The sequence below is a fragment of the Echiichthys vipera genome, assembly GCF_963691815.1.
Source record: "Echiichthys vipera genome assembly, chromosome: 23".
NCBI lineage: Eukaryota > Metazoa > Chordata > Actinopteri > Perciformes > Trachinidae > Echiichthys > Echiichthys vipera.
Genome location: NC_139848.1, coordinates 8605797 through 8630202, shown reverse-complemented (window position 1 = coordinate 8630202; position 24406 = coordinate 8605797). Strand labels below are relative to the sequence as shown.

The window sequence follows — 24406 nt, the reverse complement described above, 5'->3', positions numbered from 1 at the left end:
AGAGATACTTTGCCGATTTTATTCCAGCACTGTGTTTGTATATGTAGATGAACATTGTTTGGCTTCTCTCCATGGCGCACATTCCAAGTGATAGTAAAGTAGTAGATAGTAAAAATAGTAGAAGTAAAAATAGCGAAAAACGGCGTTTCATGTTGTCCAGTGGATCTCATGACAGACCTCCGAGCTCCATGTGCTGCGGCCACATAGGGAAGCCAAACACAGTGGATTTAAAATGTCTCCTTAACAGACAATGTACCAAGTTAATACATACAACCTGTGATTGCAAACAAGATTCAAATTTTTCATTCAAGTTTTTGTCATTTATTCTGTTCAAGTAATATACAACTAGTGATTGATGACCAAAACACAACTATCTGGTAAATGTAATGTTATTCCCTAACTTTATGAGTTGGCAAATATTGCCTGAATGCTCCCTTAAACAACAATTGTCAAAAATGAGTTATGGGATAATAATGAGCAGAAAGGGTGCATATAAACTGCTTGTGTTAATTAAATTCAAATGGGATAGGCCTTGTCAACCTGTTACGACACCATTGGTCTAGAATGCAAACTTTGTAGCATCCAGGCACAAATTTAGCATACTTTAAGCAGCTAAAATCAATTTATTAACACTGATTTACATGAATATTAACTTTTATCAGGTGATAATACAGTGTGTCAATGTTGTGTTTACAGCTTGTTTCCGCTGCCCCCATGCTGTCATAAATCAACTATCAAGTTTAAGGGAATCCGGGGTTCGTCGGTTTAAAGGATGATTGAGCCATTGTACTTTATTTTAAATAGCAAAAACTGCAGCCCGATGTCTGTAGTTAATTATTATAACGTACTATGGTCCTGCCGGGATATCATGCTCCTAGGGGCTGAACTACAAAGAAAGCTATGAGTGTATATGAAAAAGACTTTCAAATGTGTTTGAAATTCATGTGATTATTTGCACTAAATGCCCTGAGTAAAATTGATGCGAAAGCTCTTAGTAATGATTGTCATGGGAACTGAGTAACTTTTTTCAAGGGTATGACACAACCATCAAGTTTTGCACATATTTCAGATCATAACTAATAAAGCCGGTAAATATGAAGACGTTTCTTCTTCCCTAGCAAAAGTTATAGGGGGATGCAAATGATTTCTGCAGTTTTTGGTCTGCTACGAAATGTATCCCCTCTCTAAGGCGCACACACGATGTCCTACTATCTAGTGTTTCATTTTGCGCATATTTCAGATCATCACCAGTAATGTCGGTAAATATGGAGCAGTTCTGTATTACTGAGCAAAAGTTGTAAGGGAATACAAATTATTCCAGTCTGTTTCTAAAAATATATCCCCTCTACACACGGATGATACACCACAGCTCTCTACTAAAATCAACCATGCCTGTAAAGAGAATACTGAAAGTTAAAAATAGTGTTAAGATCTGTCTCGCTATATTTTATTTGCTGTTGAGGGCAAATTAGTATAATTTGTGGCGACCATCATACTACTCACTATAGTTCAGCCCCTAAGTCCATGGTGTCCCACCCTGACCATAGTACATCATGTCTAAAAACCATCAACAGACATCAGGTTAGGATTTTATGGTACTGGACAAAATTATGTGGAGGGTGGGCTATGGTGTTATTATTCAGGGTTTCTCCTCCCCGACTTAAAGTACACTTCTACATCACTGTGTGAAGTTTAACCACTGGAGAAGATTTATTTTAGCTATTCTTTAAATATTTACAAAGGTTGAAACTTAAAGGTGAAAATTGTCAACACAATAACATATTAAGGAAGTATGTGAAGCAATAAGAATATTCATGATATAAAAGAAGAATGAGGCAACCGGAGGACATACAAGTAGGTATTTTTGCTTATCAGCAAGGCTAAGAATTAAATATTATGTGTCTGTTTATGTTTAACCTAAAGTATCTTGTTTATCCACAAAAGTGCAACTGATTGAACTAAATGGATTACACAACAAACCTTTGATCTGAAACTTAAGGTGAGACACACACAAACACATGTACACACACACACACATGCACACACACACACACACACACAAGAAAAGTGCCCATCTTTTATCCTCAAGGTTCTTTCTCTTCAGACCCAGACCCAAGGACTTTAAAAGCTATTCCCAGCTGCCTTCCCCGTCAATTTCCTGTGACGGGGGTAATTTTATCTCTGAAAAAGGATGGGTGTTCCCACAATAACCTCCAAGGCTCTTATCAGACACACCACCACTGCCACAGAAAAAAAGGAAACCGTTCCAATCATCTGATATTCTCTTTTTCCCCCTGGTGCCGAGTGGGGATATCTCAAATTCCAGCAGATCAGTGCAAAAAGTGATATGCATGAAATGGACCTGAAAATATGATCCAAACAATTTCGACTTGTCAAAGAAACGCATCATAGGGGGAAAAGAACTGCCTGTAACATCTTTAGTATTTCAAGTTTGAGTTACCTGACAATCAGAGGCTTTATTGCCTGTTCTGTGCCTCCGCTTTTAAGAAGTTCCCCCAAAGTTTTCTGTCTTTATGAATTAAAAATCAAATGTGTTGTTCAGCATGTATATTGCATGGTGGTTGGGTTGTTTCCCGTGGTAATTAACTTGGATCCAGACCTCACTTTATTGCCTACACTGTTTCTTTCGCTTGTTCAAAACTCTACACGTTTGCCATAAAACTCTTTAAAAGCTTTAGCTCAATTAAACATAGCTGGTGAAAAATTAGATGTAACATTTTATTTCAATTAAAACTGACATATTTTTCTGAACGTTCAAAAACATTACAGCGTAACTTGAAATGCATAATCATAATTGAAGATGCGATAACTGTTTCTGTCAGGATGTGTTTGCTTATGTAATGCATGGGTCTGTACGCAGAAAAAAAACAACCTTTTACTGGAATGAATTAAGGTGAACTGACACGTACACAACTTAGCTTTCTACTTGAAACAGATTTTACCCTGAGGCTGTGTTATATTTTAAGCATCACTGTTATTGAAGATGCAGCAAAACAAGTCAGTGCTTTTAAATAAGTGGTGATATTTAATGTTTAAAGGTTTTTTTTTTCCTTTTATAAGAAAGTGGCATGTGTATCCTTCCCTTAAGTCCTGTGCTCAGATTCTTTAGCTCAGTGCTAACAGGGTCTTAACCCGTAGTTTGTATCAAACTCATGCCATGTGCCAGCTGGCTGGCGTGAGGATTTTGAGGGCCAAACAGGTGGTCAAATCCCCTCTAACTCTAACTGCCAGAAAAGGCACATTTGTTTTCCATGTGTGAGAAAGGAACTGCTGCCCGCCTTGTCTATCTTCAGATTGCTGTAAGGGTAGAGGGCAGATACTGGGGGTCTCTAGTGTATGTGTGTGCAGACACGCATGCCGGGTTCCCATGTGTCTGTGTGTGTGAGAGAGACAGAGAGCATGCTCAGGAGTTAATGAAGCAGTCATACATGTTTTCTTTCCCCATCTGCTCTCACAGTCCTCACAGAGTACAGAAACATTATTTATGATTTATTTATTGAGGGTTATGTATATTATACATATATAAGTAGATAAATTCACTTATCCAACAAGTCCCATAAATGTTGTTTGTCCTACAAAGGCAGAGAGCAGTCACTCCAGTGGAGCTTAAAAAAAGAAGTGTCTATCTTTTTTTATTTGTTCAGAAAATGAACTCTTTCTATTGAAATCAATATAATAAATACATCTACAATCCTTTGTTTTTCAAATATGTGATTATAGCTTAACCATCAAATCACACGAATTCTACTGCTTAAATAGGTGAGTTATATGAATGGGGTCATGAATAGTAAAATTACCAAAACAATTCTAAACAGTTTAAATGTTAATAAAGTTAACTATGTTAAAGTTCAGCATTTCAGCAGTTTTGGGCACCTCTGCATTTGCTTCATTTTTTTAGCATGAGATGCTGCTACTCTGCTAAGCTACTTAGCTTTAGCAATGTTTAGATGGGTTTTCTTCTCTATCATGATGGGATTTAGCTGCAACCTCATCCGGTTAACACATTTAATTCATCAAAATGTATACTTTTCAATTATTGAGGACAGCTAGGAAAAAAACAATAGGCTAAGGATGATTTTAGCTTTAGCAAAGCCTAGCTGTGGCTAGCTTTCATCCGTTATATCTAGTTAACTCTCAGTGCGTGCAGTAAGAGTAATAATTTATGATGGAGGATAGTAAATTCATTCATCTGCGGTTTCTGTTGACATTCTCCCAAAGCTGACATCCCCAATTGTTTAACTTCAAAGCACGTTCAGCAGCTCAAACAGTAAGGGAGCCATCAGGATAATTTCACATGTATAGTGAATCACACATGTATCCTCTCATGCAAGCTTTAATGCTCAGATTACCTCAAATGTGTCTTCAGTGGTGGAAATACATAGGTATTGCAAGCATATTACACAGCAGGGATTCCCAGCATGCATCTGCGAGGCATCCTGGTTGTACATCTTCTTTTGCGCGCATAGGCAAATTTGCAACCTGTGAGCATGTCAGAGCAAGTAGAAATCTACTTTTGCTTTGCTTTTTGTTTCATAGCGGATAATTAGGCTGGATAACTGCTGGGTGCGCTGACCCGCGCTATGCTACGCACTCTCTCCGGATGAATAGAGGGAGCAGGATAATTAGATAATGCACTGACCCGTTGTTTTCCTGCTAATTACTATCTACTTAAATTTGCTGAAACAAGCAAGATGAGAAAGTACAGAGACACCTGTCAACTGTGATGACAGGACATAATGCCCATCATTGAGGAAGTCTAGAATAACAGATCCATGTGTCTTGAGGAAGAAGGAAAGTGCATATAGATGGATATAATTACTGATTCTGGTTATTGTTTGGTGCTTTTCTACTCTTGAGTAAGTCTTGGATCGACAAAAAAGGGCATTTTACTACTGTAGGACAAGACTTTTTGAAACAATGAGTTTCATTACAGAGCTGTGTCCGTAACTTTTTCTTCTCACAGTTTGGTGTCAGTTATAATGATTCTGTTTCTTCCATTATATCACAGAAAACATGCCTCCTCTCTGAGGACGTATTACACATTCATTCACACTTGAACCTGTTTTTCAAACCTCTGGTAAAAGGGAAAAACCTGTTTCTCATAAGAGTCACACCAAGACATTTAATTTAAAGACGCTCAGCAAGGCTGAATAAACACTTTCCAATGCGAGCATGCAGGAGGGGTATTGCTGGAAATGTTCCCCCGGGTACATGACACTTTCTCCCTCATTGTTCTGCGAGAAAAAATAAATCTGTATGCGTGGGATAAAACAGAATGGTCCAAAATGTTTATGTTGGATGAGTTAAACGACTTCTGGGTCTGAACCCGAGGAAAAGGTCTGGCTCTCTTTTCACCAAAAATGGTCAAGTTTGACCCCAATAAGCTGCATCTGCTGCATTTGAGGTGTTGCATAAATGACATAAAGAGATATGAGTGTACAGTACATATTGCCCTGTGCTAGCCAACTTTAAATGGCCTCCCGAGATTTGGCATTGATTTTAAAGTTCTTCAGAATGCTTTTTTAATGGCTTTTCTGCTTGAAAAATGACCGAACCATTTAATGGATTATCAAAATATTTGCCAACTGACAAATTCTTTGGAAAGCACTTTGTAACTCCTCCAATACATCCCTGAATTTAGCTCAATCTACTTTAATGTTCAAAGAAACAAATTTCTCATACTGTCTGTCTGAGTATACATGTACTTTATAATATAGTATAGTCTGTATATAGTATAGTCACATTATTGTGACATCACAACTGTACAGAAGTCCTGACGGCTCATTTAAAGGGAAACTTTCTGAATACGGTCTGTGTGCATTTCTGTATGGATTGAGTGTTTTGATACTTCCACAGTACTTGTATCGCACATTGACCTGCTTTATAATCCAAAAAAGAAATTGAAGTCTCACTTTTTACAATATGAGTCCTTTAAGAAAGGCTATTTCTTATTCAAGGGCAGATTATTAGAGGAACAGCATCCTGTGGGCATTCAAGCAACATTTCCTTCTGCATGAGCTCTGATGTCACACACACACACACACACACACACACACACACACACACACACACACACACACACACACACACACACACACACACACACACACACAGCAGGCTTCTATGGCCATTACCAGCACACTCTAATAGCCATGCTCAATTAAGCACACCTACACCCGGCAGGCAATTGGCGCTCGTTAACCTGCAACCTCAATGAAGACACCATGCCTCGTCACTAATGACACTCCCCATATTCACTATGTGTGCATGCCTCTGAATACCCTCCCAGGCATACTGGCATGGTGTAGTGATTATGCTAATTGCTTAATTATTCAACAGAGATAATAAGTCAGCATGAGATGATGAAATCTCACTTGATAATCAAGGTTGATACGTGGGTAAGGATAATAGGAAATTTCATACTGCAGAGCAGCATAAAATTCAAACTAAAATTCATCATTTGTGTTAGATAAAGAATTGAGGGAATGTATAACCTTGATATTAAAGACCACGGGTTAATTACAGCACAGTTTTGGGGAAATTTGTATTTATTAACAAGTGTTAAAAGGCAGAGTAACCCCATAAAAGCTGCATTAATTAAAAGCAAAAAAAAAATCAATCCATTTATGTGCTTACCTTGAGTTTTTCATAGCGGTCGCTCAGTGCTGCCACCTGGTGGTCTCTGTGCCTTCCAACCAGTTTGCACAGTGAGCAGATCAGCTGATCATCAGTGACACAGTACATGTTCACCTTCTCCTCCTCGTGCTCCAGGCACTGGAGCCCTCTAAGGTGGGAATCTGGCATGGGCTCGATGAGCCGGTGGCCGGTAAACGGCTTCTTGGGTGGGTGCGTTGCTCGGAGGCACTCCTCGCAGTACGACACCTCGCACGTCACACACGTTTTCACCGCATCCTGTGGCGGGTCCTGCTCACAGAACTGGCACTGGATCGGCTCAGGTGGCGTGCCTGGGCTAGACATGGCTGCGCTGTAAGGGACCAGCGCCAAGCGGTTGCTCCCTTCCTCGCTGGGAGAGTTGGGCCCGCTGTGGGGCAGTGGCAACGGCAGCGCTAGAGGCACCCCGGCTGAAGATGAGGCCCTCTGAACTCTATCAATAATGTTCTGCAAGGTTATGTTTCTTTTAAGTCCTTCTAGTCCACGCTCCGGACTCAGGGAAATGACATATCTACAGGTGGGGCACTGAAAGGCGCCGATGCTTTGAACAGATTCGTTGGTGGCACAGTGGGAGATGAGGATGCGATGAGCGCAGCCGAAGCACAGGCTGTGAGCGCAGGGGAGCAGCAGCGGGTCTTCAAAGAGCTCCAGGCAGATTGGGCAGGTCAGCTCTGACTCCAGAGTGTCCATTCTGCTCAGAGGAGGCCAGGCGGGACCAGGCGCAGCGTCAGCGAAATCCAGAAGAGCTGCTCAGCTGTCTGCAGGCCAGAGAGAGAGAGAGAGAGAGAGATGGAGGATGGCAGAAAGAGAGGGAAAAAAAGCAAACAGATTTCTTATTAAATGGTGTGAAACGGCTTACTTCTGACTGCTTTCTTGGGAGGACTTATATCTCAGTGGAGCAGACCACTAAGTAGACTTAAGTGCTGGATTTTCTAAGACCATGTCAAAACTGAAAATTACGGACAATAGATAACAAAGTCAAAAAAAGTTCCATTTGTCTTTAGATCTTTAAAACCAACAAAAATGATGCAATAATCAATTATTGATAAATTAAAAAAAAGACTCGAAGAGAAACAAAAAGAAACACTATAAAACCAACGGCAAGCAAGCACGAGTCATATCCCCAGTCAAAGCACGTACTGTGACCTCGAACCTTTTCTACAGAACACCCAAAAACACAGAAGAAGATAGAAAATACACACAGGATCATCATTCTCTTACCAGAAAGAAGCACACTTATTGACAACCCCAGAGAAAAAGGAGCATGAGCTGCACCCTCTCCCTCATTGAAGTCCAAACATACTTTTACCCCATAGTTATCTTGTGGCTTTTGTTTCAGCCTAATGCTACATACATGCTGTTGACCCATTTCTTGCAGTGTCATCATTTTTATTGTTGCTGTGCTCTGCAGTTGCACGCAGCCACACTAATTTGGACTAAGCTCGGATTAACAAGATTGCAGTTTTCGCAGCAGACTCTAAAATCCACCGTCAAGGAAGAGTCATCCTATGTCATAGTATATCCCCTTTGTCGTCTGCATTGACTGAGTTTATGTGCCGAAGTATCTGCGACAGCTAATTTACAATCCATACTTCATTTATTTCCTGCATGCCGCTCCTTGTTACTGATCAGAAGAGTGCTCAGATTTAATTGTAAATAGAACCACTGCAGTATGATTTAATACACAGTCTGCACGAAATACCCATTTGCGTGTGTTAACTTTAATTTGCATCTGAACCTGTGTGTTAAGAGTTAACTATGTAGAATTTTTGTCCCCTGTTCATTTAGTTTGCAAATCCAGCTCGGCTTGAAAGTTTAATTACGCCTCAGAGGGAAAACTGCACATTCACACAGGTGACTTCACCTAAATCAACACCCGGGAGTCGATATCGTCAAAACAATGATGAGGTTAGATTTGAAATTGAAGCTGTCTGATGTTCAGTTAATTGTTTCTTTAATTAAAAAGTGCCCAGAAATATTACAGTTCGTGTGATAAGTACGTAAGTAAGCCGATGCATGAGTGTGGCATCAGGATCACATCATTCCCCATCAGTGTTATCAGTCTGACTCAGAGTTAAAAAAATGAAATGTCGCATGAAAATTCAGTTTTCTTTGTTCCTTCTTCATGATGAACTTAGCCAGAGGGGTGTGAATAATGTCAGTTAGTTTGTGGAAGTAAATGGGGATTTCACAAAACATACAAACCCTTCGGGGAGAAAGGATTATTGTCGAAAATGGATCACTGCAGAAGCAAAGAAACCCTATGTAGATAAGACTAGCACAAATGGAATCTATTGAAGATAATCAAACAGTGAATTTTCTCGAGTGGATATGCAAATGCATACAAATGGAAGCTCAAATTAATACTAATTCTTTGAGCAAAAACTCTAAAAATCATAATAATGACCATATCAAAACAACATAATGCTTCTTTTAGCAAATGGATGCGTTTGAGGCAGGAAAGGGATCCTCTCCAAACCCTACAGTGTGCTTTGTTCAGCAGATGTCACTGTTTACTGAGCTTAAGACTTGTGTGCATCTGAGTGGACTGGCACAGTCAGAACATCCCTCCTATTCTCTGTCTCCAGCCATCTTTCTGCTTGGTTTCCCTTCATGCTCTGTGGTGCAGATAAGCTATCCGAGGCTAGATAACATTCATTTGTAGTGCAGATGAGCCGCAGCATCGGAAAATGGATGGAAGGAGAAAAGGACATTTTTCAAATTATTATTTAAAAAAAAAAAAAAAAAGCTGATGTGACTCAAGCAACTTTGATCTCTTATTTTGAGAGATAAAGGAAAAGGCAACATTTTAAAATGAAGCAAATATGGAGGGGTATAGAAAAGGACAGAAATTGGAGTGGGAGAGATGAAAGTGATTTGGCAATCACACGCTCCAAATGAAATGTTTTGGAGGGTCTGTAAACACAACAAATCCTTAGAGACACTACACTTCCCTACACATGGATACACATTCACACTCAGCAGAGCCTCTCTCAGGTGTTTATATTTCCACATATTTTGTCAGTAACATGGATAGAAGGTTGTTGATGGACCAATGAAACTTGGAGAGCAGCCAAAGGAATTTCATCAGCATTTCATGATGCTTTTGACCTTTTTGGTCAATTTGTTCATAACGTATAGACACCATAATCATCTTTGCATCCTTATGTGCATGCATTAGAAAACAAAAATGGGAACCATCACTTAAAATAACAGCTCTATAGTGCTACTAGAGGTCTAACTCCACAGGGAGCTGGATAAATCATCAAACGAACAAATATGCCCTAGTTTTTTTTTACATGTGAACCAAAAGCATACAAAAATGTGTCATGGTAAAGCCAGAGGCAAGAAGTAGTTCGATCAATAATGAAGTTTATAGAAAATAAACACTGGTTTATTGTATCTATTGTGAAAAGTGAGATTTAGATGTTTTATTATTATAAAGCAGGTTGAGGTGCTATATGAACACTGTGAAATTATCAAAACGCTAGACCAGAAAAAATGCTCTCACCCCATATTCAGAAATTGTGCCTTTTAAATGATCGGTCAGGACCGTACGGTTGTGATGTCCCAACTATACTATGTTTAGGTAGAAAGTGCTGCTTAAGTGCCGTAACAGTCATTCCCTGACTGCAATGACCACACAGAGAAGCCAAGAAAACGTAAATGCTGAGCAGACTGGGCTTTTCCAGGCTTTAAAGAGGCAGGTGCTAAAACAGAGAGTTTCAGACAGAGGGTGAATACAGGTATATTCAGGTGTTTTTCAAACTTTAAAGCATGTAAAAATGTTCCAGTACAAACAAAAAAATTCAAGTATGAACCTGAAAATAAGAACAATATGGAACTTTTAGTTGCACTCAGTCCACTGACAGTTAAAAGGAATAAGCTAAAGTTAATGTAGGAACAACTGTGTTAAATTTTGATATCCCCTCTTACATCTTATCACCATTTAAACTTGTAAAGTCCTGCTCCACATGACTTCTCATTGTATACAGCCTAAAAAAAAGATTGTTCTACTAACCCAGTTTTTCTTCTTATAATCTGCTTTTGAAAAAACATGTCTATAGTCAAAATGAAGAAATAAATGCAACTCTTTATTAAAACCAGATGAATCTCACACAGTAGTGCACAGGGTGTACGACAATGAGCATTTTAAAGAGTGAATGGTGATGTATTATTGTAGCAGATTTGGAGTTTCTGCAGTCCATCCCTGTGCACAGCTGTCAGCAAGGTAAAATAAACAGCAGAGAGCATTTGACTGAAGCAAAGAGAGTACAGAAAAAAAGTTCCTGACAAAGCTGGCAAAGTTTGACATTGATGGAGCTCTGACTGGTTACTGCTTGACAGGAGGGGAAGCCTGGAGCCATTTAAGAATATAAAGAATAATTCCACCTCATTCTGACAAAACACACACAAATCTAAATCTGACATACATAGCTGCACAAATCCAAACTGGCAGGTGAGGCAGGGTGAAATGCCTCTCAGCACACCATAGGTGACACTGTTGAACCATGCTCTGAGTTGACACAGCGCAAAAAAGAAGAGAGTGTTAGAGGGAGAGGAGGAAATAGGAGTATAGAAGTCAATAAAAGTTGGGGAAAAGAGTGAAAAAAGGAATAGGCCGCAGGAGGAACTCCGAGTTGTTTATTTTTCCCACCATCAGTTTGTGCCTCATGGCTGCCACTGTGAGTGAAAGACTCATCTTCTGTGCCAGCACTACTGAGACGTCAGTACCGATTCTCTTCAGTGGGGGGCAATGCAAAGCTGAGTCTTATTCCTTCTCCTTTTCCCTCCAATACTTGTTTCTTACCCAATAGAAAAACAGAGATAATGAACTATACACACTATGCTGCAGTACACTTTCCATGTTTGTAGTTGACACAAACGTATATTGTGTGAAGTCTGTATTGGGTAAGAGAGGGTATAAACAAATTGCATTTTGCCCCTTTTTTCTCCTTTTTTCCTCCTAATACTTGCCACTTTATCTTCATATGAAAATATACACCACGTAACTAAGGCAACAATGGTTTTGCATTAAAGCACATATATCAATACTATACATTAGTGGACTGCTATGATATGTGTTTTTATTTTTTATTTTTTTATTGGTTTTATGCAACTTGAAAGTTAATAGGTCATATCATCATTACATGTTATAAAGTAACGCAGTGGCATTGCGTTACTTTTTGTTCAAACAGTTTGTTCACTTGCAGGATTCGTTAGTCCCATCCACAACAAGCATGTCTATTGTGTAGTATTTCCCCACTGTGTGGAAGCCAGTTCAGGATGCATAGAGTTAAAGTTAACTCTGTCCAGCTATTCAATTGATGTGGGGAAGTTTATACTCTGCCTGAGCCAACGTTACCCAAGATAGTGTGAACTTTGCCAACACATTGGTTTGTCCAATTCCTTTTCTGTTTTCTTTTAACCCTGCATGACGGTACATTAAATGTCTTTTTAATTTTTAAGATAATTGTTTTGGCTTTTTCTGCCTTTTTTTTTTGATACAGCTAGAGATAGACATAAAATGGGGAAGAGAGAAACAAGGGATGACAAACAGCAAATGGCCGTAGGTTGCAGTTGAACCCTGGTCACTGTGGTGAGGACTCAGCTTCAGTATATGGGGCACCAATAATCGACAGAGAAATCAACAGTGGAGATAATTATTCGTTGCAGTGTGTATGCTAAGCAGCCAAACAGCGTCCTGTTACAATGAAATAACCGTCTGATCTTACATTTACATGTCTCTTTCCATGTCTTCCTTCACCAACTGGTGAGGATTCTGACATTTTGACAAGGACATGTAGCTTTAGCTTCAGTCTTTTGGTCCAGTCTATTTTTAAATTTTGACAATAAGCGCCATTTATTTGACAGTACAGATCTGCTACTGCTCTGGAAATGTCCCACTTAGGTGTGCATTAGGGGATCTGTGGTAGAGTCGCTGCTCTTTTCAAAAAGAATCAGATTCCTGTATCATCATCTTCTCTTTCTATTCCTGGCAGTTTTCATTGCTTTGCGTCTCTCCTGTTACGGGGCCGTGAAACCAAAGTCCAAAATGCTACATTTCTATTTTGAGAGGCACAAATGTCATTGCTCTGACTCTCAAACATATTGTGTTTTTTTTTTTAAACAAACTCACATATATGGTCTGTGATCCATAAATGTCAGGAAATAACCTTTTGCAACTGAATTTTTTTTAGTGTTAGAATGAAAGCTCACTTTCTTATTTTTGGATGTCCACTTGCTCTTTGGAAAACAATAAGCATGTCTATGAGAACAACTAATTAAACTGCAACTTTTCATCTCTCTTCCTGTTTATATTTGGGCTGACTACCCCATTAGTCTACACTCTACTTCTAAATATTTTATTGACTTAAGGTCCAAGAAGGTTGCGGCTCCTCCTTCCACTCACAGTTTAAGCTGTTAAAATTTTCATAGGAGCTTTTTCTATCCATTTTCTAAAAAACGATTCTACAAGGGCACGATGCAGGGAAAGAGGCTGTGTTTTTGTGGGAAAGGAATGTGAATGGTTCCTGCGGTGCTCCGTAATACATGGTCATAATGCATATGTGCCGGTAATAATTACCCACAGTTTCTAATTCCAATGTTTTAAAGGGAACATGTGCAAATTTTAAGGTACATACTGGTATTTTGGGCTTCTTTCTTGACATGCTTTAATGCTTGAAAAACACATTATTTTTCTCATACTGTCTGTCTGAATATACCTGTATTCACCTTCTGTATGAAACGCTCTGTTTTAGCTCCTGTCTCTTTAAGACCTCCCAAAAAAAAAAGCCCAGTCTGCTCTGATTGGCCAGCATTTCCTGGTCTTTTTAATCTGCACTCTTGGCGTCTTTGCACCCTCACTGCAGCTGGGGAATAACTGTAGAGTATACTTTATATCGTATACATGTGATATCACAACTGTAAAGAAGTCCTGAGTGGTCGTTTAAAGAGACACTTTCTGAATATGGGCTGTGTGTCTCTGGGGATTGAATGTTTTGATACTTTCATAGTATTATTATAGCACCGTGACCTGCTTTATAATCAAAAAAGGCATAGAAATCTTGGACCTTGATATTATATACTATGATGTTGTATTTTGTTTTCTTAGTTAGCTTTTCAGCTAAATTAATAATTAAGAGACCAGACCATCCGTTGAAAAATTGAGCTGAAAAAGTCATACTTTTCCATGGCAGTAAGGAGTGATTCCATTTCCACATCACACCCAGTAAATGATGTGACACAAAATCACTCAAAAAATAATTAAAGCAGGCAAAAAGGTTTTTAACCCCCCTGAAAAAAAATTTTTGGGTGGGCGGATTGGGTCCGTTCGGCGAGTTGACGTGAGCAACTGTGGCAGTCCACGGAGCAAAACCGAGAAGTAGGTCATCCCCATTGACCTGGCTGGCTCATACAATCAGCATACACTGCGTGGGTGTGTGTCATTGTGTGACTCCTCTCCTAACTCACAGGAGGCAGAAAATAGCAAACACACAGTGAAATCCATGAACCATGCGAAAGAGGGCAAACCATCTGAAGCTGAGCATAAACACGATAATAACTGACTGTCAACCTCTATAATGCCGTATTGTCAGAGCAAAAAACAACAAGATATGGCTACAACTTGACACTCTGGTCTTAAATATGTTCACAATGGAGCCAAAACTGAAGGTGACAATGACTTAAATAAAATTTGCAGCTAATTGCAAATATGTCGTCATCTTGAATATCAGGTTCAACCCACCAACATCACCTACTTTCACAGTAGGAACACGCAGAGAAAGAACCAGTGCTCAATTATTCACATTTTCTTTAATCATAAATCATAAATTATTGACGCTTTATGTAAATTATAAAACACCACCTGTTTTTTTTTTCCCTTTTTAAAATCTTCAACATCTCCATATTTAACATCAGATACTTTTCTACACCTTGTTTACCTCCAATCTTTCGAAGAATTTGAAAGATCCCTCAACTGCTTATAGGATTTGCAGTTCAGAAAAAATAAACATAATCTGCTTTCATGGCAGCAGAGGATAGCTCGCAATGAGAGATTAACCCTCGACCCCACCGAGTTGTTGAGAAAACGTTGTCTTTTCAGGTTCATGCTTTCCGTGCGCATATTCATTTTTTCTTTACACAAAAAAAGGATGTCATCATCTCCCATACAGTGTATAGATGCAGCGATGCAGAACAAGTGCTGATATGCACCCCCCACCCCCCTTCCGCCATGTGGAGCAAAGTCTAAATATTATTCTACAGCATTCCCTTGCAAAATATTTGTCTTTGGCACTGCTTGGAGGAAGTATGTGATAAATCTTGCAGCACAAGTGCTGGAAGAAATTCATTTTTATGTGGCACGGGCAACATACTGGCTTGCAGGTGTAGGTGCTGAAAGTCCAATTAGGACAGAGGAAGAAAAAGTATACTATGGTAATAAACATGCCCAGATCTAAAGCTAAAGCAGTCTGAACTCCACTTTTAGACTTGTGATAAAAAAAGAGCTTGGAGCTTTTAGATTTCAAATTTAAAGGAAAGATGATTTCAAAATCTCTCTCATCTCTTCACATCCCTCCTTCTCAACTTAATTTTCAACCTACCCTGTACAGCACATTCTCTGGATTGTTATCAAGTTAAGAACACTAACTGTTACCACACACACACACACAAACACACACACACACACGCACACACACACACACACACACACACACACACACACACACACACACACACACACACACACACACACACACACACACACACACACACACATAATGTCTCTGTCTGACTCCAGACACCCTGCCATGTTGATCCCTAATCCGCTTCCTACCACACTAGCTGTGACCAATCACGGCCTTTCATGTTCTGAAGCGGTCAGTCACACCTAACGGGATTGGCTGGTCGTTGTCCTGGATGCCGAGGCTATTAGTGATAATGATAAAGGGTGACATTTGTTAGTCTGTGTCTGTGTGTGCTTGCGTATGTGTGTGTGTGGCAGGGTCTGTCTGGTTTCTTGCAAATGTGACCCAGATTGAGTATAGTGCTGCATTTGAAATTAGATGTCATGTTTGGGGGGGGGGCTGAGATTATACGGTAGGGGACAAAAACACGGCTGGTGTTGTCAATGACGTATTTTATCTGTGTGAATGATCTGTGCACCGACAATAAACACACACACGCACACACAGACACACACACACACACACACCCACACACACCCACACACACACAGAATGAAGAGAATAAAAAATGTCTTGGAAGAGCCATGGTGGTGGAATTTAGCGTACATCAGTTCAGATATTGAAAGACGAAATGATGCACTTCAAGATTACTTCTTTTATCACTTTTTGGCCTCTTCTTTATAACAAACTCCCACTCAAGTATTTGGTCTATCAATTACTTGCATGACTTCAGCATGAATCGACAGGATGGGAAAATGGAAAACAGATTGCTGCCTGGGATGATGGCATTGTAACTGATGAGCACATGTACTTTATTTCCTTTCAAGACACTGCAAATATATTTAATGCCTCACTTCATTATCACAATTAGTCTATAATGCATCAATGTTGCCTCAAAATATGTGCTCAGGATCCCCTGATGGAGATGAAAGTGATTAAATAGTGGTTATTCCCTAAAGTACTAAATGAGCATCGCAACTTTGATTGGATAATGAAATGTTTTCAGCATGAAAGCAGCCTCATAGAGATGGGGGATGATGTAAGCAAGTTAATGCATGTATGAACAGAGCACTAGTGGGATAAACAGAAAGCATGCGGCATCTGCATGGTTAGTAAAGTGCAGCTACAAAGGGATTCATGTGACAGAGGCAGATTTTCTCATTGAAAGTGAACTATTCAAGCGTACACTGCAAAAATATCCCCTGTTAAGTTATCTTTGTGCGGTATTTGTATCCTTTAAATGAGACATATTATGCTTATTTCCAGGTTCATACTTATATCTAGGGTTTTTTTCTTGATTATAGTACCACTACATCCCTACTCACTACTACAAAATTGGTGAAAAAACAAAATATTAGTAGATTTTTAAAGTGTTTGATGAAACTAAGGATTTAGGCCTCAATTATAGATGAAATGATTTGATGAGAAAGGGATTTATTTTCCCAATATCGGCAAGGAGTCGGCTTCCATTTCCTCAAGAAACCTGTTTCATTGCACATGTGGCCTCAGTTTAACCTAACCATGCCTACAATGACCCTGCTTCACAGAGCACCTTGCATGTCACAACACCAAACATATGTGTAGCTTTTGAATATGCTTACAATTACACAGGCTTCCGATGTATGCATTTTTTGAGTATGAACAACGAATTTTCAGTGCTAAGAGACTTGACATGATCTGTGTTTACATTGAATCTGAAGGGAAGGAATGTCAAAAAAAACATGATGACATTGAATTTGAGAGGCCCACTCTATATTCCAAAATGGTGTGATTAGGCTTTTTAACATCTGCAGGCCTGCAGCAGGTTAGTCAAAACCCTCAAAGCATATCAAATGGCCGCGACATATCCTCAAACTCACAATCTGGGTAGGAAAATAACAAAAACTGAGCCGTGTCTGACACCTGTGAAAGGTTGTTTATCAGGCAGTGCTCTCAATGAATCACTGATTACTTGGCTTCTCAGGGATTGAACTGTAAAAGGTCATGTTTTTATTAAAGAATTCAAAGGAAGTGATTTCAAAGGAAGTGAGGGACTGCAGAATTAGTGTGGTATAGTTTGAAATATGATGCAACTTCTTGGCACTTAAAAAGAAAGAAAAACATACATTAACTGTATTACAAATCATACAAGAAACCAGTGATGGAGCATGCATTTAGTAAAGCAAAATCTGGCATTTTACTACCGTTATCTCTCAAATTAGCATGCAGTGCAAAATGGATAACATGATAAAATATTTATATTTGAAATGTTATGTTTGGGGCAATGCTACATTTGAAATTTGTAAAGCAGCCTACTTAAGAGGCTCCTGACGACAGCAAAAAAAAAGTTTGAGGAACCACTTGTCCTCTCCGCAGGACTGAACAAGCTGCCAAAGTCTCACTGAAGCATTGTACACATTGTCACAAGTTTCCATGGCAACATTGCACTCTCATCTTATTCGGTTGGTGATTAAAGAATGCACTGGGGTGAATCAAATGAACTGAACTGGAGTGGAAATAGGGGGAGGATGAGTGAAAAAAGTATTCCAGTCTGTCTTTGTCCTTTTTTGAAGGATGTTTAGATAGCAATTAGCAGTTTACCCTTCAAGCGTCTGAAGTGTGAGACTGCTGACGCTTTGAAGATCAAATTAACCAATTAGGGTAAAAGATAAGTCACGAGTTACACCTCCCCATTGTATCATGTAAGCTTGCTGGTGAGATAACACGATATTTAGTAGGCAATGTAGGTGGCTAATGCCGTCAGCAACAAGCTACAAAGTATTTCCCTAGTGATTGAATTATGCTACTGAAATGTTTACATGCTTTAATGTTCAAAAAACACATAACTTTTCTTATACTGTCCGTCTGAATATACCTTTATGCCTGTCTCTTTAAGTCCCCCTCTGAAATAAGTAAAAAACATCTGCTCTGATTGCTCAGTGTTACTGGGTCTTCCACATCTGCGCTCTCAATGTCTCTGCGCCATCATTGCAGCCTGAGAATGACTGAAACAGCACTGTAGCAGCACTCTCCACCTATATATAGTATAGTTATGACATCACAAACACACCTAAGGCCTGACAGCTCGTTTTAAAGACACAGTTTCTGGATACGAGCTGTGTGCATTTCTCTGTGGCTTGAGTGTTTTGATACTTTCACAGTATTAATATAACAACCAGCTTTATAATCAAAAAAGACATGGTAACTCACTTTTTACAAAATATAGGACCTTTAAAGCAACAACACTCTAGCAACAAGAATGCACTTCTCCCTCCTACCAAGTCTAAACAAACTGATACACGTGCTCCACACAGGAAAGGAAATAACATGCCGACGTTACTATATTTGTCTATGTGGTTCCCACAGTCAATCATCATGGTTGAAAAAAAACGGAAGGATCTGAGAGCAAAGATGCTTTTCTCAAGCCCGCCCAGGCTGACAATGCCACTGAAACGTGTTGGGGAAACAGGAAAAGAAACAGCAACAATACTATTGTTGCTATATCGGTCAGGAATCGTGACAGCTACAAACAAAAAATCACACAAAGCCTTTCTAGAACTTCCTCATCACTGGTTGTCAAAGCAAATGTGGGATATGGAAAATTAAACGATGCACGATACATACACTCCCTGTAGGCCAAAACCTAATTTTCTACAAGCCAAAAAAATGTTGCATAATTAGTATATTACTAAAATCTAAGGAAGCTGCCACAATAGTTGCACATGTTTCTATTTAATGCATTGGCTATGCTTAGGTCAGTTACACGCATCATTCTTTAAAGTACCATGAACTGCACTTAAAGTACAGTAGCCTTCCTCCCTTGAGTTTTCCCCATTGTCTTGCAGATCAAACACTCAACCTGTATTTCCTTGATCCCTGTGACCCGTAGCAGGTGAGAAGGATCAGTAGTAGCCCTGAGCCATTGGCAGCCAGCTGTCGCACACACGCTTGGGCACCCACGAGTCGCACGCACACTTGCACACACATGTACGGATACTGTACGCACATGCCTGAACACACAGGAGATGCTGTGAAATTGAATAACCTGACCTCTGGGAGGCTCATTAAAACACACAATGGCACAGTTGTATAGGATGAATAACGCGCAGGGTGTATAGCATGCACACATGTGGATATATAATTATAAAGGTGTGCCACTGTACATTCATATCCACACATTACATTTCAAAAAAGTGCAGTCCAGCTAAATGTGTCCTCTCCCCTCGAGCTGTTAAATTAACACTGTCAGACTTCCTCCCTCTTAAGTGTAAAAAAAGACCATTCAGGACCTTTTTTAAGTCACTCATATTCACACACTCAGAGAGCACTCAAGTACACACACATTTTAAGCATCCCTCAAGGCACTGTCTCCTGTCTTTATGTGTCTTGGGCTTCAAACAACCACCAAAACACAGTGGCTCTTTGGAATTAGGTCAAAGAAAACAGACTCTTACATGCGACGTAACTCCACCCACGCACACATAACAATTTAATGTGTTTTTTTGCATCAATATTCCAAAGTGTCACAGTCAACACCTGTGAAACCTCTTCAAGAGTCCAATCCAAATGTGAAAAATACAGCCATATGACCAAATCTATAGTTAGAAACATGGCGAATAAAACCAAAAATTAAAGTTTTTGGGAAGCTGAAGTTGCTCAGAACTCACAGACTGACACGTTTAAAGTAATCAGTAATAAACGACTCATTCATAATCACGTACACCTTGTTAAAAACAGACACCTGGTAATAAATGTAAAAATTAAGGATCTGTTTCTGCAGAAGTTTCTCCTCGACCATGATACAGATGGCTCCACAGCACTCATCGGCTGTATCCCGAAGCCACTGCTCTATCATTATCATTCCAGCAATGCTGGCACTCAACACTTCCACTGCTATTCCACTGAGAATTCAATCTGAGCTGTGATGGAGGGTGAAAGCATGCGGGAATCCCCCAGGGACACGCAGACTTTAAGTAAACTAAGAGGAACATAAACTCCCACAGAGACAGGCCCCTTATACAGTCTGCATAAGAAAAGAAAACAAGCTTCTTCCCGCCTCCTCCTCTTACCTTCCACATGATTAAAATCCCATCATACACAAACAAAGTGAAAAAAGAGAGGAAGAGAGAGAGGTGGGGAGAGAGTGGAGGCTATCTTTGGCTCTCTCTCTCCTCTGTGGGTCGCAGTAACAGCAGTAGCAGCAGCAGTGGCGGCGGCAAGCAGCGAACTTGGGAGTCAGTGAGGATGTGGATAAGTCTCCGTGGCTGTGTCATCACCTCTCATGACATGTTTCCTCCCCTGACTGTGTAAGCCTTTCCATCCTGACCCGAGAGAGAGAGAGAGAGAGAGAGAGAGAGAGAGAGAGAGCAGGGGACAAACTAGTGCACCGCCCCCCTCTCTATCTCCCCTCCCCTCCTCCTCTCCATCCATCCCTCCCTCTCTGTTTCCCTGTATTCAAATCTACCAGTGGGCTGCCCTTCCTCTAAGTAGGCCAATCACAGCACCACTATGGGTGGAGTTTGTGCGAGTGTGAGTTTGCAGTCAGATGTGTCATGCAGACATCCTGTGTATGTGCTTGTCCTTGCAAATATGCTTTCTCGCATGCAAACTCATGCGGACATGTGTGTGTACACACGCAGGCAGCCCTGGCCAAGTTTCCTCCTGCTTTGAGTATAAAGATTTTGCTGTGATCTTCACCTCGTTTACCATCGATTTTCAAATCTGGTATACGATTTAAAGTTAAGTTGTGTGTGTTCTAGTGAGCAAAAGGCCTACATGAAGGCGACTTTTAAAAGGCCAGGTTATTAAAAGATATTAAGATAACAAAATTACTTAGATTTAGGGTTGCAAATTTCAACTTTTTTTCCCTGACTGATAGCCGACCCTCGTTAACCGATCATTGACGGTTGTAACAAACAAGGAGGCAACTGACTCCCGGTTCACCTGTCCAGGAGACGGATACTGTGGACAGCTGCAGACTTGTACCAGATGCGCACCCACGACGTTGCATGCATTGTCGTGGACACATGCAGCCTGTTTCCTGGAACCACTTGTGCAATCGCTTCAAGTCCTCAGCTGTCCACGGAGCATGTGTCCAAACTTGTTTCCACCGCATCCACCTGCAAGTTTGTCAGCTTTGTGTTTGCCTGGCATACTCAGTGCGTAGGACTGTGGGGGTTATACAAATGATAGTGCTTATTTTCATAAGTATAAGTACTTACACTGTATGAGAACAGCCTACATCAGCATATGTTGCACTTAATTACTGCTTTCCAACCTGTACAAAGTGTTAACGTCAACATCCAACTTGTAATTACAGCCATGAAACGGTTTCCTCTAAAGTCTCAAATAAGACTATAATGGGAATCTTTGCACTCCATTTCATATGACACGAACACGGCATAAACACCAATTAAATAAAATTGCAATTGATTGGTGAGTCAAAACATCATTCCTTTTAGAGAAACTCAATGTAAAGGTATGGTGAGTATACCTTGTAGTCCAACTGATGGAGTGAGTGCTTTGGAACTGTTAATTATCCAGAATGTATCAAGACAACAGATAAAAATGGAGTTAACAGCAAACACCATCATCAGCAATTTAGACTGGAAACAAAACACAATTGTCACTTTTATGAGTTTCTCTGAAACAAAGGCCTCTTCAGTTGAGTTATATTTAGGAATCTGTTTGTGAATAAACAATTTTTTAATGTTTATCGGTCTCTACTTTTGTATCCAAGACACGTCCTCATTTCAACTTTTGTAATTTTTAATGTCTTTCTGCTGTCTTTCCATCTACCTTGAAACTTCAGCTGTTGGCTGCTACTCATAAAAACAACCCCCCTTTTATACGTGGCCCACAAGGAAAGCAGCTTAAATTAATCTCTAGTCAGTCATTTACCCTCCCACACAAAGCACACACCCCCGCCGTAACTGCAATCTCTGATCCAAAATCTTCACCACTCATCAGCTGTCTCGTTGTAAACCATACCTCCCAGTCATGTCTAATTCATTGTGGATAGTGCTTTTAGTCCTGCCAATTGTGCATAACAGAAAGCTGCATGAAGCCAAAAACTGAAAAAAAGAAAAAAAGAATCATCAGCCCTAACCATTATTTTGAACTTCAAAGTCCATGTGATTAGAGGCTTTGTAAGCCGGCTGCTCATTGGTTGCTAGATCCCGAATAATCCCTAACATTTTGCCCTAGGGGAGTGAGTCCTGTAGTTTAAAAGTGTAACGCATGGTTCTTACTTCCCAAAGAGCTATGGGTTTAATTTCGTCCTGTATACTGGTCTTAAGAATCCTAGAGCGAATTGAAGTTTTCTGCATCAAATGAAACTGTTTGTTCAGGTCAGAAAGCCTTTCCAAAGCAGAATGCACCAAACCTTTCCAAATAGAGACAGGCATTACAATTACATACAATTACATAAACGTAAATGTAATTCCTGTCTGATCAGTTCAAATGTGCGGTCGACCCTTTAAGACTAAAATATCTACTGATGAGTGATGAGTGAGTTTCAACACATGAAGTTAAAAAAGTTCATTCATTCCAATGATCATGGAGGTAAGTTGTGTTGTACTTAAAATACAATGTGCTTCCTGGACATTAGAAGAGGGTTGTTGATGGCATCTCATTAACAATACAGATTTTTTTGTAGGACGATGGTTAGTACTCTGTGTGTGTGCCTACAATATGTCCGTGTGCATTATTTGGACATGTGTGCTGTGGTTGGAGCTGTGGCCGTGTGTTTTTGGCATTTGGAGTAGCATTAGTCGAGGTGAGGCGGCTGCTAAAGAATGTTCTTCTGGAAAAGGACGAGGAAAGAGTTTCCATCTTGAGTCAGTTCTCAGCAAAAGCAATACCACTAACTTTCTGAACTAGTCCCTAAATGCAAGTGTTCCCTCACTACAGCAAGAAGGAAAACAACAGGCACACACATAGGTCATCTGTTGACATGAATGTAGATTTATATATGTAGATCAACTCATAGTACAACTTGCATCATGTTCTGACCGTGGAAACCCTTTTTTAAAAAGACCTTTTTCGTTTTTTAATCAAAGTTCTGTCATTGCATGAATGTTAGAATGTAGATAGATATGCTGCAAACACAGTCCTTGAATTAACAGGTATAAAGTCTTTTTTTTCTCCCTGGAGGTTATCCAACAGCACTCTTCGGAATTAAAGCACACAGATTCAAGGCCTCTTCATTCATTGAAGTCTCTCAGCAGACAGAGTAGCAGAAGTTCTGTCAGGCGTCCTCTAACCAAACATTACAAAGTCGAGTTTTTCACCTTGAACTAAAAGTACCCGTCTTGCCCCTGGTTATATTTCAATCCCTGTACAAATAACTGGATAAGTATAGATGACGAGTATTGAGTTCAGAATCCTTTTTTCCAGGCACAATGGACTTGTAGTTATCTTTTTAACATTTTTATGAAAAAAAAAATGCCAAAAGAGATAACTCCAATTCAGTGTAATAAAACTTAACGGGGGTTAAGGCCGTGGCTTTGGGAAGAAACTATCCTGTGAGGTTTTTTATGTATCTAATGCAGTTATTGTGCATACTTTGTGAAGATTTTGCTGAGGTTTTTTTCTGTCACTTGTAATAGAACTAAAGAAATCAAAACGAGATGAACAACGCTGTGACATAAAAGCTAGTAAAGCATCTCAAAACCTGTTTTTCACTGTTTGCTTCACCTCAGCTGCCGCATATTTTTTTAATGTAAGACAAAAGACTCCTATCTTGCCTTTCATTTCCAACCGTCCCATGAAAACTCTTTGAATTTGGGAAAGCCAGCCTCCACTGAGTTTAGAGAGGTCTTATTTTTAACAACCAGGAATGAGCGGAATGCGGTGAGTCCGTCTCCTCTCTTGGGGGGGAGACCATTACGGGGATAAAGCATGACAGGGTTACGACCAAGACCTTTGCAGAGGTCACCAACGCTGTGGGTAGTCTGGGATTTGTAGGATTTACATCACACATATGTGCAGATAGACACGTGACCACAACATTTTGATCTTTTAAATGGGTCTTAGTCCAAATGCAA

At 39.9% G+C, this 24406-nt stretch overlaps 1 protein-coding gene across 2 annotated transcripts in view; it reads right to left on the bottom strand.

The window, feature by feature from the left end:
• LOC310964495 (E3 ubiquitin-protein ligase Midline-1-like) overlaps positions 1-20677 on the bottom strand; it is a 39991-nt gene extending 19314 nt beyond the window's left edge. The window contains exons 1-2 of one of the 2 annotated variants that reach the window (XM_083937634.1): positions 20636-20677; positions 6658-7451 (exon numbers count right to left, since the gene is read on the bottom strand). In XM_083937634.1, coding sequence (XP_083793760.1) covers positions 6658-7383 — 726 coding nt within the window. In that variant the 5' untranslated portion in view covers positions 7384-7451; positions 20636-20677. Of the gene's footprint in view, positions 1-6657; positions 7452-20428; positions 20593-20635 lie in introns of those variants that run through there. The other variant, XM_083937633.1, reaches the window with a different exon arrangement.
• Between the last annotated feature and the right edge of the window lie 3729 nt (positions 20678-24406).